Raw genomic sequence first — 16,987 nt, forward strand, 5'->3', positions numbered from 1 at the left:
TAGTCACCAGGTTATATATTAGATTCTTAAGGTTTTTTTATTCCTGAATTGTATGAACTCTATATATTCTAGGTCAAGTTTCTTATCAGATACATGATTTGTAAATACTTTCTCCCATTTCATTTATTGTCTTTTCACTTTCTTGATGGTGTCCTTTGAAGAATAACAGTTTTGATTTTCATGAAGTCTAATTTATCTGGGTTTTGTTTTTTTTGGTTTTTTTTGATGTTGTTGTTACTCATGCTTTTGGTATATATCGAAGAATCCTTTGCTAAATCCCATGTCATGAAGATTTACCTCTGTATTTTCTTGTAAGAGTTTCATAATTTTTGCTCTTACATTTAGGTCTTTGATCCATTTCAAGGTAATTTCTCTAGCTGGTATGAAGTATGGGTCCAGCTTTATTTTGCTTGTGGATATGCACTTGTCCTGGCACCATTTGTTGAAAAGACTGGTTTTCTTTCCCCATTGAATTGTTTTGGCAGCCTTGTTGAAAATCAGGTAACCATAAAAGTATGGATTTATTTCTGGACTGTTAATTCTATTCTGTTTATCTGCTTATCTTTGTGCCACTCTCTTACATACTGTGGCTTTGTAGTAAGTTTTGAAATCAGGAAGTGAGAGTCTTGCTACTATGTTCTTCTTTTTCAGGGTTGTTTTGTCTATACTGGGTCCCTTGCAACTAGATAGGAGTTTTAGAATCAGCTTGTAATTTGCACAAAGTCAGCTGCGATTCCGATAAAGATTGCATTGAATCTACAGATCAGTTTGAGCAGAGTTGCTGTCCTAACAATAACACTGTTAAGTCTTCCTGTCCATAAACAGGTTTTTTTCCCCACTTATTTAGATCTTTAATTTCTTTAAATGATATCTGGTAATTTTTAGAGTATATGCTTTGTACTTTTTTGTTAAATTTAATTCTAGACATTTTATTCTTTTGATGCCATTTTTAAGGTGTATTTTAATGGGAAGTTGTGGTTGTACTTCTGTGAAGTCCCCTGATCAGGGGATGGGGCTAGAATAAGTGACGTTGAAAAAAATGCCTTCTAATTGTTGGTAGGAAAGAAGAGCAGGGTGTTTTCTGCTGTTCTTCAGGGGGCTGTGGTCTCAGTCTTTCACGATTCTGTGGCAGGGCGCTGAGGGATGCATCAACCTCCAAAGAACTCCACACCCCCAAGTACCAATGGTTTCCCCTCTTTTCCCTCTTCGTCAAAAATATGCATTGTGATGGGGGTGCGGGAGGGGAGTGAGTAGCTGTAGATAGCTTTTGGTTAATAGGAATGCTATCTGATTGGACAAATTCACACTAATGTTTAGATTACTAATACCCCATCCCCCACCCCAAGACTTACCTGCTCTTCCAGAAGAGGAAAAGGAGTAGCCCAGACACATCACTAGTTAAGAGAACCTTAATAGCATAAAAAAAGGAAGGAGACCATTTGGGAAATGTGAAAAACATTCTTGGGTTTGATCTGAGAGGGTAGGGTTGTTTTGGGGAGAGCAGATGTCACAAGTTAGGAAGTCTAGTGTTACCTGCCTGTCTGCTCTAGTGTCCCCATCTCTCTCCTACATCTGCGTTTTATGGCTTCTTTCCTTCAATTCTGTTTCTTCTGGTCATGTGTTGCTATTCCCCAGTGTTGTCCTTAGTGTATAGATGAGGGGAGGTAGAGTCAGGCCCACAGTGTACATGGCTATGTGTCCAGGTAAGACCTTAAGTCTAAGGTAGCACGTTTCCTAAATGCCACCAAAATAGTTGAGGTTAAAATTCGATGTATTTTTTTCTTGCTCCTGGATTTTAGACCCCATATTTGGCCCACCATCATTTCATGGCCATAAAAGGAACTCATATGTTGTGGAGATTACGAAATCAGTGGTTTCATTGTTTTTTTGTACCGTGCACCAGTATTTTTTTAGACTGCTAATACACCTTAAAAAGAAATGCCGTATTCTCTTTGATTTTTTCTTTTGTGATAAATGGTGGCAAACTTAAGCAGTAATTTTATCTGTGTTTCCAGCTTTCACTGAATTTCAGCTTTCTGCTTGTGTTTCCATTTTGGTTGGTGTTTTTTAAGTTCTAAGGTCAGACTGAGGAAGAACTTGGGCTGGCTTTACAGGTGGTTCTGCACGCGCTGCTGGTCCTCCTCGAAAGGGCACAGCTGCCCCACATCGGTCCATTTTTCATGTTTTGGTGCCAGCTTGTTTGTCTTTTTCTTTTTGATTGCCCAAGCTGGGCTCTCCCTCAGGCCACCTTGAGTAAAGGGGTACATGGGTACCCAGGAGACGCTGGACCCTTAAGCTACTGGACACTCTGGATGCTGGCTCCAGGCAGCTGTGTGGATGTCAGCAGCTGAAGCCAGTGCCGTAATTCAGCTTTTCTGGTGACCAGTTTCTTTGATATCTCATGAGATCTTTTATCTTCAGCATGGCTTCTGTTTCAGCGCAAGCTCTGGTCCCTCAGACCTCTGGCTGCGACGTTGTAATCCCTCCTGTTTCTCTTTCATCATTTCCCAGCTTCGGGTCCCAGAGTACTGCCAAGTCTCTCAGTGTTTCCTGGGCCAAATGTGGGCAGGAGCAGGTGCCCAGCCCTTGTTTGCTTGCCAGGCTGTGTCTTGGGCACCTGACTAACCTGTGGATTGGCTTCTCTGGAGTCTGATACTTAACCATTGATGCCATCACCTGTGTCTAGGAAGGGTCCCCTCAGGTGATACAAAACGGGGCTACCTGTAGAGCTGTCCCTTCAGCAGGACCTTGTCCCAGAGCTTCCCCCCTAGAGGAGGTTGGGGGGGGGTATGGCCTCACCCCCAGACCTGCCCAATGCATCGCGAAGGACATAGGTGGTACTGAGAAATAGGTATGTGGAAAACTGGCACTAAGTTAAACTTTGAATTTAAAACAACCTCACTGATGACATATCTTTATGAGCTGAAAGTAAGAAGTCAGTAATTTTTGATTTATGTAGAAAAATTGCTGAACATCATAGGAGGAAGTAAAACACAAAGTGAAATTAACTTAGCTGTTTTCTTGGAAATGGTAACATAAAAGTAATTGAGCACATTAAGTTTTACTTAAAAAAAATTTTCGCAGTGTTTTCAGACTTCAGAAGTAACAAATGCATTGTAAACTTCCTGAAAAATACAGAAAAGAACAGAGTAAAAAGCCATTAGAATCCCACCACTCAGAAATGACCACTGTTAACTCCCTGTATGTAGGCTCTGGTTCTTAAATATTATTATTATTTTTTTAATTTAATTATTTTTAATTAATATTATTATTATTTTTTTATTTGTTTTTGAGAGAGAGAGAGAGAGAGAGAGGGAGAGAGAGAGCACGAGCAGAGGAGGGGCAGAGAGAGAGGGAGACACAGAATCCGAAACAGCTCTAGGCTCTCAACTGTCAGCACAGAGCCTGTCGCAGGGCTCGAACTCATAAACTGGGAGATCGTGATCTGAGCTGACCTCAGCTGAAGTTGGACGCTCAACCGACTGAGCCACCCAGGCGCCCCTGGTTCTTAAATAAATAAGTAAAGAAATAAAACATACAAAAAAAATTCACTTGGCGATACTGTTACAGAAGGGTAGGAGAGACACTGGCCTTGTCTCACGGAGTCGAAGAAGGAATCTTTGCGGACAACAGAGAGCGAGCAAAGCCATAGAGTTTATTGAGGGGAAGTGCAAAGCTCTCAAGAGTGAGAGGGGTCCCAACTGGGTAGCCACCGAGGATTTTTGTCCCTGACTTTTTATTGGGACCCTATCAGAAAGTTTGTGAGACTTCACGCACGGCCCCTAGTGCGGGCAGGTCCAGAACACGTTTATCTCTTCCTCTTCTTCCCCAAACTCTGCCGCCCCTGCTGCCTCCTTAGCCTCCCGCTCTCTGATGCAGTCTGCCTCCGTGGAGGTCCCGTATCTTTCCCTGCCTGGTGTCAACCCGTTCCCTATTCAGAACTTCTTGAACAGTCCTTACGTTCAATATTCTTCTATAACATAATTTGTAGTGGCACAAGCTGGTTGGTGTGTTATGAAGCGCTGCCATAATTCATTCTGTCTAATCTACCGATGGACATTTACGTTTCCATTTTATTTGATACACGTTTTAAAAACACTGCATTGTGAACGTTCTTTCATATAAAAAAATTTTTTTTTGCACACGTCTGATTGATTTTTTTAGGTTGAGTTCCCAGATGTGGAATGATTGAGTCAAAGAACACGAGCAATTTAAAAATTCTTTTGAAACATATGGCCCACTTGTCTTTCAGGAATGTTGAAACAGCAGCGATCAGTCCCATTTCTCATGATCTTTGCCAGTGTAGATATTATCATTAAAAAAAATTCTAATTTAATAGACACAAAGATGGTACCTTTTTTTAATTTGCATTTCTGTTTATAGCAAGGTTAAACATTTTAAATAAATCATTGACCTTTTTCCTAAAACTTTTTTTTAACGTTTATTTATTTTGTGAGAGAGAGAGAGAGAGAGAGAGAGAACGCACGAGTGAGGAAAGGGCAGACAGAGAGGGAGAGAGAATCCCAAGCAGCTTCTGCGCAGGGCTCCATCCCACGAAGCACGACATCATGACCTGAGCTGAGATCAAGAGTCAGACGCTTAAGCGACTGGGCCACACAGGCACCCCTAAAACTTTTTAATTGTGGTAAGAACGTGTAAAATTGGCCATCTTGTCCAATTTAAGTGTCCAGTCCAGTAGTATTATGTATATTCACATTGTTGTGTAACAACATCTCCGGGTCTGTTTCGTCTGGCCCAACTGAAACTCTGTACCCATTAAACAAGAACTCTCCATTTTCCCCTTCCTCAGCCCCCGGCAGCCACCATCCCACCTTCTGTTTCTGTGAATTTGGCTAGTTTAGAAACCTTACTTATGTAGGTAAGTGGAATCATAAAGTACCTGGTTTCTGTGTATGTGACTGATCACTTCATTTAGAATAGTGTCCTCAGGGCTCATCCATGTGGTAGCATGTGTCACAATTTCCTTCCTTTTAAAAGGTGAATAATGTTCCCTTCTACATATATACCACATCTTGCTCATTCGTTTGTTGATGGACATTTGGGTAGCTTCCCCTTCTTGGCTGTAGGAATCAAGCTTCTAAGAAGGTGGGTGTGCAATTTTTTGAGATACTGCTTTCAGTTCTTTCGGATATGTGCCCAGCAGTAGAATTGCTGGACTCTAGAGTAGTTCTATTTTTAATTTTTTGAGGAACCTCCATACTGGTTTCTACAGGAGTGCCGTTTTACATTCCCACCAGCACGCAGGTTCCAGTTTCTCCATAGCCTCACCAATACTTGTTTTCTGTTTTTTTTTTTTTTTTTTTTTTGTTAGTAGCCTTCCTAATGGACGCGGGGTGATAACTCACTGCAGCGTTGATTTCCATTTCCCTAATGACTAGTGACACTGACTGTCTTTTCATATGTTTTTTGGCCATTTGTATATCATCTTTGGAGAAATGTCTACTCAAGTCTTTTTCCCAGTTTTTAATCAGGGTGTTTGTTTTCTGTTGTTGAGTTTGACCTTTATTGTTTTCGTTTTATGAATTGATTATTGGTAACCTTTACCCCATGTTTCTACAGAAATGCTCTTTGGTATGGATTTACAAGAGCTTTTCATAAATTAAGAAATATTAATTCTTTGTTATGTATTACAAATATTAACATTTGTCTTCATATTCCTTTTGAAATGTACGCTACAGCAGGTTTAAATTTCATGTGGCCACGTCTGTCACTGTTTTCTAAAAATTTTGTCCTGTTTTTATGTGTGTATGAGGGTGGAGGGGTGTTTACTGATAGTAATATTAGTACCAGTTCCTTTGGGTATCTTAGAGGACTCTGTGGGGCCTTCAGCACCCCAGGGCATCTCACAGCGCAGCACAGTGGCCACAGCATAAATTCCCTGGCATGGTGAGCCTTTCCCCTGCTAGGTGGTGAGCTGCTGAGACACAGGTGTAGACAGAACATGTCTCCCTCCTCTGTGCACACTGCAGAGGCCATAGGCACAGGACTGGGTGTAGGTGGGAGGAGGTTCTCTCGAAAGGTAAGGAAATAAGCTTTTTAGAACCCCGAATCAACACAGGTCCTGGGTGCCCCTGAAAGCAACCACCCCCCTCTTCCCACCTTTTTAGCTACTGCTGAGACTGACACAGGCTGTTCAGCCAACTCCTCACATGGGCCCTCTCCTCCAGTGCTCACACCCCTTCAATACCAAGGCTTTTGTCTGACTTTCTTCTAAAAGCCCTCTCTGAAGGCAGAATCGTAACAGGAAAGGAACTGGGTGACTTACGCCTTTTGCTAAGCCCCCTTGTCCCGGAGTGGAGTCTCTTCAACATTAAAAAGTAATATGTTGGTGTGAAGGCTCTAAGACTTGGGTGAAAATGCGTTGGAAGAAGCAGTGTCGGGGCACCTGGGAGGCTCAGTCGGTTGAGCGTCTGACTCTTGATTTCAGCTCAAGTCATGATCCCAGATCATGAGATCAAGCCCCACATTGTGTTCTGTGCTGAGTGTGGAGCCTGCTTAAGATTCTCTCTGTGTCTCTGCCCCTGTCCCCCACTTGCTTTCTCTCTCTCTCTCTCACACATTCTTTAAAAAAAAAAAAAAAGAAGAAGCAGTTTCAAGGTGAAATGGTGAGACATAACAGAAAGGTGAGGTGGTATCTTTGTTACTTGTTTGCTTCCTCCATGCACAGCTTGTGGGCCTGTCTCCAGGCTCAAGCCCCAGCTCTTGGAACCTGAGCACAGCTGCAGAAGGGAGAAGAGGTTAAGTGTATTTTGTTTGAGGGTTGACGACTCCTTCTAACATAGCAAAATAAATAAATAAATAAAAAGAAAGAAAGAAAGAAAGAAAGAAAGAAAGAAAGAAAGAAAGAAAAGAAAAAGAAAGCTATAAAAGTTGTTTCCTAATAAAAAATATACCCTTGTCCCATTACTGTTTGAAGAGCCCTGCCCACCATGAGGTTAATTAAAAATCTACCTGTACTTTCTGCTAGGAGCACATGAGATTTCTCTTGGCTTCTGGGTGAGAAATATGGAAAAACATACCTATTTGGTTTACGAAATTGTATATTGTTACAGTGAGTCAATGACTCTGTGTAGATCTTCGATAAAACCAGTTTTGTTCTGTTTAGAATGTCCTTGTGCCTTTGATATAAATTCTGACCTAGTTCATGATTAACAAGTTTGTTGGGTTAATCAGCCTTTGACAAGAGATGGCAAGAAAACCCAAAACTATGGTACTAAAAGCTCACTCCCCCCACCCCCATCTTCATTTTAGAGAATGACGTAAACCATACTTGTGTTGCTTATTTCACCATGGGGAAAAGTACGTAATCCCTTCTCTTTCCGGCCCCGTATATGGTCTACAGACTCTCGGTCAGTAGTTTGCTTGTCAGAGAGGAGACTGCCCATGGGTATACAGACCAAGCTTAACATTGTGAAGTTTTTTTCCTGTTTATCTAAGAGAGGGCTTCAGTAAGGTATAGAATTGAAAACACAATACTTACTTTCTCCATAGGTAGGGTCTGCAAACTACTGCTGCCTGTTTTTGTAGATAAAAGTTTTGTTCAACATAGCCATGTGCGTTGGATTATTTAGCATCTGGGTGCTTTTTTCACTACAAATTTTAGACGTGAATAGTTATAACAGAGACTGTTTGACATGAAAAACCTCAAATATATACTATCTGGCCCTTTACAGAAAAGATTTGCCACCCCTGCTCTATAGAATTCTATCTTGGTTCCAGACATTTTGTATGTTATAGAAGAACTATTCCAAGGTGGAAAATGGAGGCAGTTTTCTCCTGAAGTTTCTGGTTTTGGCACATCATACTCTCAAGGCAGTGATAGAGTTGTGAAGATACATTTTGAGTCTCTGAGATGAGTCTCCGTGGCCGCCATGTTTCCCAGTAGGGGGACAATCCATATCTCTGTCATCTCTGTGTACCTAATTCTAGCCTGAACAAGTTTGAGAAGTCATCCCTGTTGTTCAGAATAGTGGGGACAGTTAATAATTCTCTCTAGGAAGGTAAGTAGGAAAGATCATGGATCTCAGTGGGTGATTATCCAGATGTGCAGTGGTTCCCCATCGGTGGTGGGGAGGTCCAGTGCTCCGAAGACAGTCTTGTTGATGGTCAGCTGGAGGCAGACTTCCACAGTTGTTGGAATGAAAATCTTCCGGTGAGGCAAGAATTCCCTACGTACAGTATTAAGAAAGACACATGGGCTAGTCTGGGGAATTTAGAAATCTAAACAAACCTAATAATATTATAGCCCACCAGGTGGGTGTCGTGTTTTCAGAGGGCAGCTTCTCATTAGTGGCTTTGGTTTGCTAAGTTATAGACAACTGACCTTTTATCTCAAACCATACTATTGTGCTAGCAGTTAATTTCCTTCTCTTCATTAGTAAATGCTATGGCAAGGTCTAGTACCAGCTGATAGTTTCTGTTATAAAGATACTGTCTCTTTGTAATTCAAATCTGCTATTTATTTCACATGAAAGAAAAATCTTCCATAATTTATGTTAGAGTCACTACTTCTGACAGAATTATGGTGTTTGTTTTAAACCATCATTATTTCAAAAAGTATAAAATGAATTTGTGTTAACTGGAAAAATTCAAACAATATGGAAGTATATAGAGTAAAAAATGAAAGTCCTACCCCCCCGCCCCCCACCTCTCTCCATATTAAAGGTTGACTGTGTGGTTCTCTGTGAAGTTCTGGAACTGGTTTAAACATTCAGTTTCCTACTTCTGTGCTACTTGGTATGTAGCATCTCGGGGTGGCTGGCACCCTATTGGGGTTGCAGAGTCCTTCTGTCTGGGTGGGAAAAGCTCAAGCCCTTTAAGGAGAATTAAGACCCAAACTTTGACCCATGGGTTCATATGACACAGTCATGGGTGCAACCTTGGGCAATGGAAAAAACAGGGTCGGGAAGCAGACTGGCTTGAGTTGAAAGTAGACTGGAATTCTGTCACTGGCTGTGTGACCTTGGACAACTTGTTCCCTCTGACCTTCTGTTTTCTTACTTGTAAGGTGAGGATACTCACATCTCCCTCACAGAAGATTACACATTTCCTTTGATTACACAGGAAAACACAGATACACTCTGTTGGAGAAATTGACTCAATTGGGGTCATATAGATAGCATATATAAATATTATGATGCAGATGAGGGTCATGATGGCAGGGGACTGTAATGGCGCAGAGAGCTGGGGCAAGGAGAGGGGAAGTGGTTTCTGAGCAGAATCCTGGAAAAGGACTGGAGCTTTGCAGGGGGGTCTGGAAGGGGTGAAGGCATGAGAGTAGAAGACCCACCTGGGCGGAGACTCGGCTGTGTGGTGCATTGCAGGGTGTGTAGGAAACGAGACCCGTCCTGAGATAGATACAACTCTTGGTGTAAGTTTTATCCAATGCAGGAACCCCTTCAATGACCCGGCCCTCTAGCTGCTCCTCCCAGCCTCCACCCTTTTGCACATGCCAGTCCCTCTGCTCAGAATGTTTCTCCTTTTGCATTCCACGCTAAACCACACCATCCTTTAGGTCTCAGCTCAAGTGCCATTTTCTCAGTAAAGCCTTCCCAGCTCCCCACTCCACCCCCTATTTTGTCCCTCCGTTCTTGAAACAGGTGTCCTTTCCTTTCCTCTCCCTTCCACATTATGGTTATAAAGTCATCTTTTGAGCTTCCGGTGTATGCTGTAGTCCCCTATGTGCCCCACTCCTAACCCAGCACATGGCACATAGTAGGAGTGCCATAAATATTTGCTGAGTGAATAAATGAATTCTCACCCCTTCCACAGTTACGACCCCAGCCTGTCTTTTCTATCTGATCCCCACAGACCCTTTCTGTATCGGTTTCCTATGGCTGCCAAAAGGAGTTACCATAAACTTTGTGGCTTAAAACAAGAGAATTTTATTCTTTTGTAATTCTGGAGGCCAGATGTCTGAAATCAATGTATTGGCAGGACTGTGCTCCCTCTGGAGTCTCTAGGGGGACATTTTTCCCCTGCCTCTGGTGACTCCGGGTGTCCTTGGCTTGTGTCTGCCCCTCTGCAATTTCTGCCTCCATCTTCGCACGTCTTTCCCTCTGTGTGCGGGTTTTCTCCTCTTCTGTCTCTCCTAAAACACTTGTCATTGTATTCGGAACCCACAATAATTCAGGATGATCACATCTGAGATTCTTCTTTATGTCTGCAAAGACCCTTTTTCTAGATAGGTCCTGGAGGTTAGGACCTGGGCATATCTTTTTGGCAGCAACAGTGCAACCTGGCCCACCCCCGCCATCCCTTTCCCACAGTGGAACTGGCCTGCCCACCTTCTCTTGACTGTCCATCATGCTTTTCTCCCTCCTTTGTGCATGCTGCTACCACCCCTGTTCCTTGGAGGTCCCTCTTCCTTCCGTGAATGCTGACATTCCTGTGTTCTCCATGGGTCCTCCTGTGTTTCCCAGGTGACAGGAACTGCCTTCCCTTTGGAAACTCTCCAGCCACTCACGTGCAGTCCTCTCTCCTCCTGCAGCAGGTCCTTGCCTCTGCCTGCTGTGCGGCATCCTATCAGCAACATCATGTGGGTCTGGAGGCTGAAGCTAGGGTTCTCGCTTCCTTTTATTCCCTGCAGTCCCAAGGATGTTAGTAGAGGCTCAGGAGATTTTTGTGGATGGTAAAAAGTATCCCGAAAATGGACCCAGACACCTATGGTCAAAATAAAGACAGACAGTGATGACACAGTCATAGCCACCTTTCCGTCGTAAGAATACATGTGCAGGGATACAGCTAGGGGATTTTAATTTTCTTTGACAGAGAGCAGGTGTCAGATTCAATGAGCTTATGTAATAAATGGGGTTTAAAATCCAGCAGACAATCCCAGGGACCTTCAGGGCCTGGAATCACCCATCAGGTTGGTTGTACTGACTGGAATCAAGGTGCTGACCTTTATCCCTCTTGGGGCCCACACCGTTTCTCGTCTGAACACTGAAGTGGTTCAGATGTCACAGGAATGACCCGTTCCTTGAATGTCTGGTTGCCGGTGAAGCCATCAGAGCTGTTCTCAGCAGTGACTCTGTCTGGGCATCTCCATTGTCTCCATTTCTCTGCCAGTGGGCATCCTCTGCCGGCCCCCCATGGCCACCCTGCTCCCCCACCTCCAGGCTCTGACTTACCAAGGCTTCACCTGTAGCTACACTCTGCCTGGCCTTCGGGTTTGAGCGCCTGTCAGCGTCCAACTGCCTCAGACTTGCTGTGTCCTAAACATCAGTCTGATGTTCACCTTGGTCTGGTCAGCAGTGGATAGGAGGGAGGAGGAGCAGAGGTTCATCTTTCAGGGACTGAGTAGGCAGAGAGATTTTCTCTTGGAGGATTTTGGTGGGAGGCCATGAGAGACATTTCTGCTTCCAAATCACTGACTGTTGGTATCTTATTTTTCAGATTAATTGTATCCTGTGCTGAAGATGTTTCCAGAACAACAGAAAGAGGTATGTCATCACAAATCCAAAGATAAATAATCCATGCATTTTGACTCACCGCGGATTAGTTCTTCATTCAGTAACCATCAATCTGTGGTGAAGAGTCAAGACACTTCAGGGCATCCTAGAGGAGGGCTGACGACAGAACAAAACACCTGCCCTCCTGTCCTCACTGCCCCCGCTGCCCCCATTTCCCAGCATTGATGCGTCCTCGGCCCTCATTCCTTGGTTCCAGTGACTGAGCTGGCTCCTTGCTCACTTCCACCCACTGCTTATAAAAATATCTTTTTCCATGACTCAGATTTCTCCCAGGCTCTGACTATCACCCTCTGCTTTGAACAGTCTCCCTCTTGCTTTCTTGGTTTTCTACTCTCTTGCCTCATGAGTGAATCCCCCTACCTCTGGTAATGACCCAGGGGAACTGTCCGCCATTAGTTTCACTTTCGCTTGGCTTGTTACCTCTCAGATCTCTTGGCTTGTTTTCACACAGTTCAGAGAACGCTGTTCTTTCCTGAACCCAGTCTTACCTCCCAGGCCTCCAGTCCTGGCTTCTTGAGCTTTATCTGACTGGGCGGAGGGTAGGGTAACCACCACCCCAACCCTTTGCTGAGTGGTCCTCTCTTCACAGTACCCATTTGTCCTACCCTGCCTACTCCTGTATCACACACTTTGTCACTGGGTGAGCCTAATGAGACTGAACAGTGGCAGAGGGACTTGTTAGGGAGTACACAACACACACACACACACACACACACACACACACACACGGCCACATGGTCCTTAGTTTGCCTTGCCCAAGTTTAAAGCACTAAACAATCTGAGAAATCCATTTCAGAGAATCTTTCCAGAAGCTTCTTTGCTAGATCTCACATCCTTACTTTCAGCCCTGTCTTTCGGTTCATATTCTCATTACTCCAGCTCACTTCTACCCTTTAATTCCAGGCTGGGCTCCCACATTTTCTTTTTATTATTTTTTTTACATTTTTTTTTGGCTCTCCTGTTTTTTTTTTTGTTTGTTTGTTTCATTTAAAAAAAAATTTTTTTTTAACGTTTATTTATTTTTGAGACAGAGAGAGACAGAGCATGAACGGGGGAGGGGCAGAGAGAGAGGGAGACCCAGAATCCGAAGCAGGCTCCAGGCCCTGGGCCATCAGCCCAGAGGCCGATGTGGGGCTCGAACTCATGGACCGTGAGATCGTGACCTGAGCTGAAGTCGGACGCTTAACTGACTGAGCCACCCAGGTGCCCCTTGGCTCTCCTGTTTTCAAAGACAGTGTTTTTTAACTTTTGGGGTATAACATATAAATAGTAAAATGCATAAAATTCCTTAATCTTACGTGTACAACAGATTATCCCTTATGTGTACACCTGTGTAACCACACTCAGCTATAGATGGTTCCAGCACCCCAGACAGTGCTGTGTGGCCCTTCCCATCAGTCCCCTTTATCTTCCCCACAGAGGTAACCTCACATAATACCAGGACTTCTCTCTCGTCTCTATATTAAACAACACTGGGATCAGGCTGCTTGTTTCAGGAAATACCTTCTCAGTGAAGTTGGCCAAACTACAAGTCCCCACATGACTTCTCTCACTTCCGACACCAGTTACAATTTCAGGGATTCCCAAAACCATCCTCAGTTTTGATAGTTCGTAAGGCTCACAGAATTCACTGAGAGAGCTATGATACTCACAGTTACGGTTTATTACAGGGAAAGGACACAAATTAGAACCAGCCAAATGAAGGGATGCAGAGGACAGAGTTGGGGAGGCATCCAGATGTGGAGCTCCTGCTCGTCTTCTCTGTATGGATTTGCTGGAGTTACACTCCCACCATTGATGTGTGAGGATATGTGCAGGGGAGCTCAGCAGGGCATTTGGTGTCCAGTTTTTACTGGGGCTCGGTCACATACTCCCTGTGTGGCTTTTTTTTTTTTAATTTTTTTAATGTTTATTTTTGAGAGAGAGAAAGAGAGAGATAGAGCGTGAGTGGGAGAAAAGAGGGGGAGAGAGAGAGAGATACAGAATCTTCATGAAGCAGGCTCCAGGCTCTAAGCTGTCAGCACAGAGCCCGATGTGGGGCTCGAACCCACGAACTGTGAGATCATGACCCGAACTAAAGTCGGACGCTTAACCGACTGAGCCACCCGGGCGTCCTCCTGTGTGGCTGCCTTTTAGTCTCCACTCCTCCTGGGGTCAGGCTAATATCTTTAGTCTCCATTTCCTCCAGAGGTTGCAGCTGGTACAACCGAACTCCCATCATATGCACATTGTTGGACTGTCTGGTGGCCAAAGCCCAGGCAGGCAAAGGTACTCCTGTCAGGCAGGATGTTCCAGGGGCCTAGAGATCACCTCCCAGTATCTGAGGGCAGAGGCCAGACCTCTCTCTGGGTGAGGTGAACTCTTCACTACACCACCTGCATTGTCCTGACCACTGGGCAGGCAGTGCCGAGAGAGTGAGACTATGTGATTGATGGCACACTCCAAAGGCACATTTTAAACCTTATTCTCTTAGGGGAGAAGGGTGCCTGGGTGGCTCAGCTGGTTAAGCTTTTTACTCTTGGTTTTGGTTCAGATCATGATATAATGGTTCGTGGGATTGAGCCCTAAGCCTCGTGTTGGGCTCTGCACGGACATCCTGGAGTCTTCTTGGGATTTTCTCTCCTCCCTGTCTCTCTGCCCCTCCTCCACTTGTGTGCACCTGTGCTCTCTCTCAAAAAAAAAAAAAGTTCTCGTAGGGGGGAAAACTGCCAATGAAAGCAACAAAGACTGTTTTTCCAATTAGAGGGTTTACTTAAAAATTTCTTAATTTTTAAAAAAAAAATTTTTTTAACGTTTATTTATTTTTGAGACAGAGAGAGACAGAGCATGAACGGGGGAGGGGCAGAGAGAGAGGGAGACACAGAATCGGAAGCAGGCTCCAGGCTCTGAGCCATCAGCCCAGAGCCCGACGCGGGGCTCGAACTCACGGACTGCGAGATCATGACCTGAGTTGAAGTCGGACGTTTAACCGACTGAGCCACCCAGGCGCCCCAAAAATTTCTTAATTTTTAATTTTCTAAATTTTTTACTTGGTTTAAGCACTTGATTTTGATTACAAACGCATTTCAATTAATAAAAACTACAACACGAAAAATAATTTAACCACCTACATAAAGAAAGTGTTTTATTGATTGCAAAAGTCCTTTATTATAAATAATTATATAATATTATAACATTGGGGTGCCTGGGTGGCTCAGTCGGTTAAACATCTGACTTTGTGCTCTTAGCACAGAACCTGCTTTGGATCCTCTGTCCCTCTCTCTTTCTGCCCCTACCCTGCTCATGCTCTCTCTATCTCAAAAACAAGTAAACATAATAATAATAATAATAATAATAATAATAATAATAATATAACATTAAGGAATTTTAAAGTAATTTTTTAAAGTTTATTTTTTTTTGAGAGAGACTGAGACAGTGTGTGCGAATAAAGGAAGGGCAGGGATAGAGGGGGAGAAGACTCCCAGCAGGCTCTGCCTTGTCAGCATGGAACCTGATGTGGGGCTCAAACTCATGAAACCATGAGATCATGACCTGAGCTGAAACCAACAGGAGGACGTTTAATCAACTGAGCCACCCAGGCGCCCCATAAAATTAAGGAATTTTAAACTAGAAAGTCCTTCAACTGAAAAGGAAAAAAGTATTATAAGAAGAGAGAGATTTAATGTTTGGAAATTTATGTTAGCCTCTGTCAGCAAGAACTAAGCATAGCCGGGTCAGGTTCTGGATGTATTACAATGTAGTGTTGCTCAGACAGTCCACTGTTTCCCTGTGGCCAGAATGATCTCCTGGCTTCTAATGGCATTGCTCTTAAACAAAGTTAAAACTCCTAAATGTGTGACTAAGACCCTCTGTAATTGGACCCTGCTTCTTTCTCCAGGCTCATCGTCTGTGCCTCCCTTTGCCCTGATGCACTTCTCACTTCTTATTTTGGAGCTTATTTTGCAGACTCGAATGCTCTGTGTCCTCTGGGCCCCTGGGCTTTCACAGATGTTTTCCCCACTGCTTGGATAATCTCTCCTCCCCCAGACTTCACTCCATGTTGAGTGGAGTGGCTAACTCCTCCTTATCCTCAGGCCTCCGCTTAGAAGTCAGGAAGAGGCTTTCCTAAAGCCTCAATTATAAAAAGGTATTTTTACCTCACCACCTAACCTGTAGTCCGTGTGGTCAGAAGTGGAGAAGGTTTTGGCTGAGCTTTTCAATATCCTAGTGCCTGGTTGTTGTTCAGTGGAAATAATTCATTTCCCACCTGACTGCATATGTAAGGGCTGAATGTAGTATCACTGATTGCTCTAGAACCTAGACCAAGGAATCAGTGTGTGTGTAAGCACTTTCCACTCAGTGCCCATAGCAGACATTCCTAATTAATCTTGACATTGGCACATGAAGTGAGACCTATTTACTACCTTTGTTTAAAATTCAGATGGCCTAATGGGGCGCCTGGGTGGCGCAGTCGGTTAAGCGTCCGACTTCAGCCAGGTCACGATCTCCTGGTCCGTGAGTTCGAGCCCCGCGTCGGGCTCTGGGCTGATGGCTCAGAGCCTGGAGCCTGTTTCCAATTCTGTGTCTCCCTCTCTCTCTGCCCCTCGCCCGTTGATGCTCTGTCTCTCTCTGTCCCAAAAATAAATGAACGTTGAAAAAAAAAAAATTAAAAAAAAAAAAATTCAGATGGCCTAAGAGGGACATGTTGGTTCTACCTAACTGATAGAGCCAGCCTAGAAGTTTGGTAAAAAAAAAAATTTTTATAGATGTGGGGGGTGGGTAACCAAATCTAGTCTCTCTTGTTAAAATAGCTTTATTATTGTAATAAATCTAGAGAGAGGAGAACAGGGAGCGAGAGTTTCCCTTGTTAGTTAAACATATTCCATTTGCACATTGGTTTGGATTCCCAGGAGAACAGTATGCAAGCTGATGGATCTTCCCCATAAAAAGGCCCTGGCATTGGGCCATTGTAAAATTAAAATGAATTCAGATTCATTCATGCATGCAACTTTAATTTACAATTAAAATATTATGGTTACATATTTTAATAAGAATAATTAGGTGGACTCAACTGAATCAACTCTTCTGTTTAATGAGACAGAACCCAGTATCCTAATGAAAAGGCAGGTGGCTGTGTCAGGAAACGTGTTTCAGATTGTCTTTCGTGGAGTCAGGCATTTTTGTTCTTTTTCTATTCTGATGTCCAGAGTGAGCAGTTTGGCTTTTCTGCGTCACTAAAGGCCCTTGCTCTCTGCCACGTTGAGCTCCTCTTCTGTGATGTGTGAATAAACAGTTCCCTCCTGCCGAACAGTGTTTCATGACGTCCCACATTCTGGTCCCTCCAGGGCACTGGGTTTGTTCCTCTGCCCAGGGCTCACGTGGTGTAAATGGGGCAGTCCTGCCTCTGTGATATGGCTGGAAGGGTGGGCCGAAACCCCTTTTGTGGGTGTAGGTGTTGGGGACGGGATGTATATCTCCTCTGCTCTCCTGGATCATGACGACTGAATTCTACCTTG

The 16,987-nt window shown here is 43.8% G+C and overlaps 1 protein-coding gene across 4 annotated transcripts in view; it reads left to right on the forward strand.

Moving 5' to 3' along the window:
- SNX10 (sorting nexin 10) overlaps positions 1-16,987 on the forward strand; it is a 75,338-nt gene that overhangs the window by 31,973 nt on the left and 26,378 nt on the right. For 3 of the 4 annotated variants that reach the window (XM_047096406.1, XM_047096405.1, XM_047096404.1), the window contains exon 2: positions 11,416-11,462. In XM_047096406.1, the coding sequence (XP_046952362.1) occupies positions 11,439-11,462 (24 nt within the window). In that variant the 5' untranslated portion in view covers positions 11,416-11,438. Of the gene's footprint in view, positions 1-5,016; positions 5,107-11,415; positions 11,463-16,987 lie in introns of those variants that run through there. The other variant, XM_047096403.1, reaches the window with a different exon arrangement.

The sequence above is a fragment of the Lynx rufus genome, unplaced genomic scaffold, assembly GCF_022079265.1.
Source record: "Lynx rufus isolate CCGP_SWC_20201006 ecotype Redwood Valley unplaced genomic scaffold, mLynRuf1.p SCAF_4, whole genome shotgun sequence".
Taxonomy (NCBI): domain Eukaryota; kingdom Metazoa; phylum Chordata; class Mammalia; order Carnivora; family Felidae; genus Lynx; species Lynx rufus.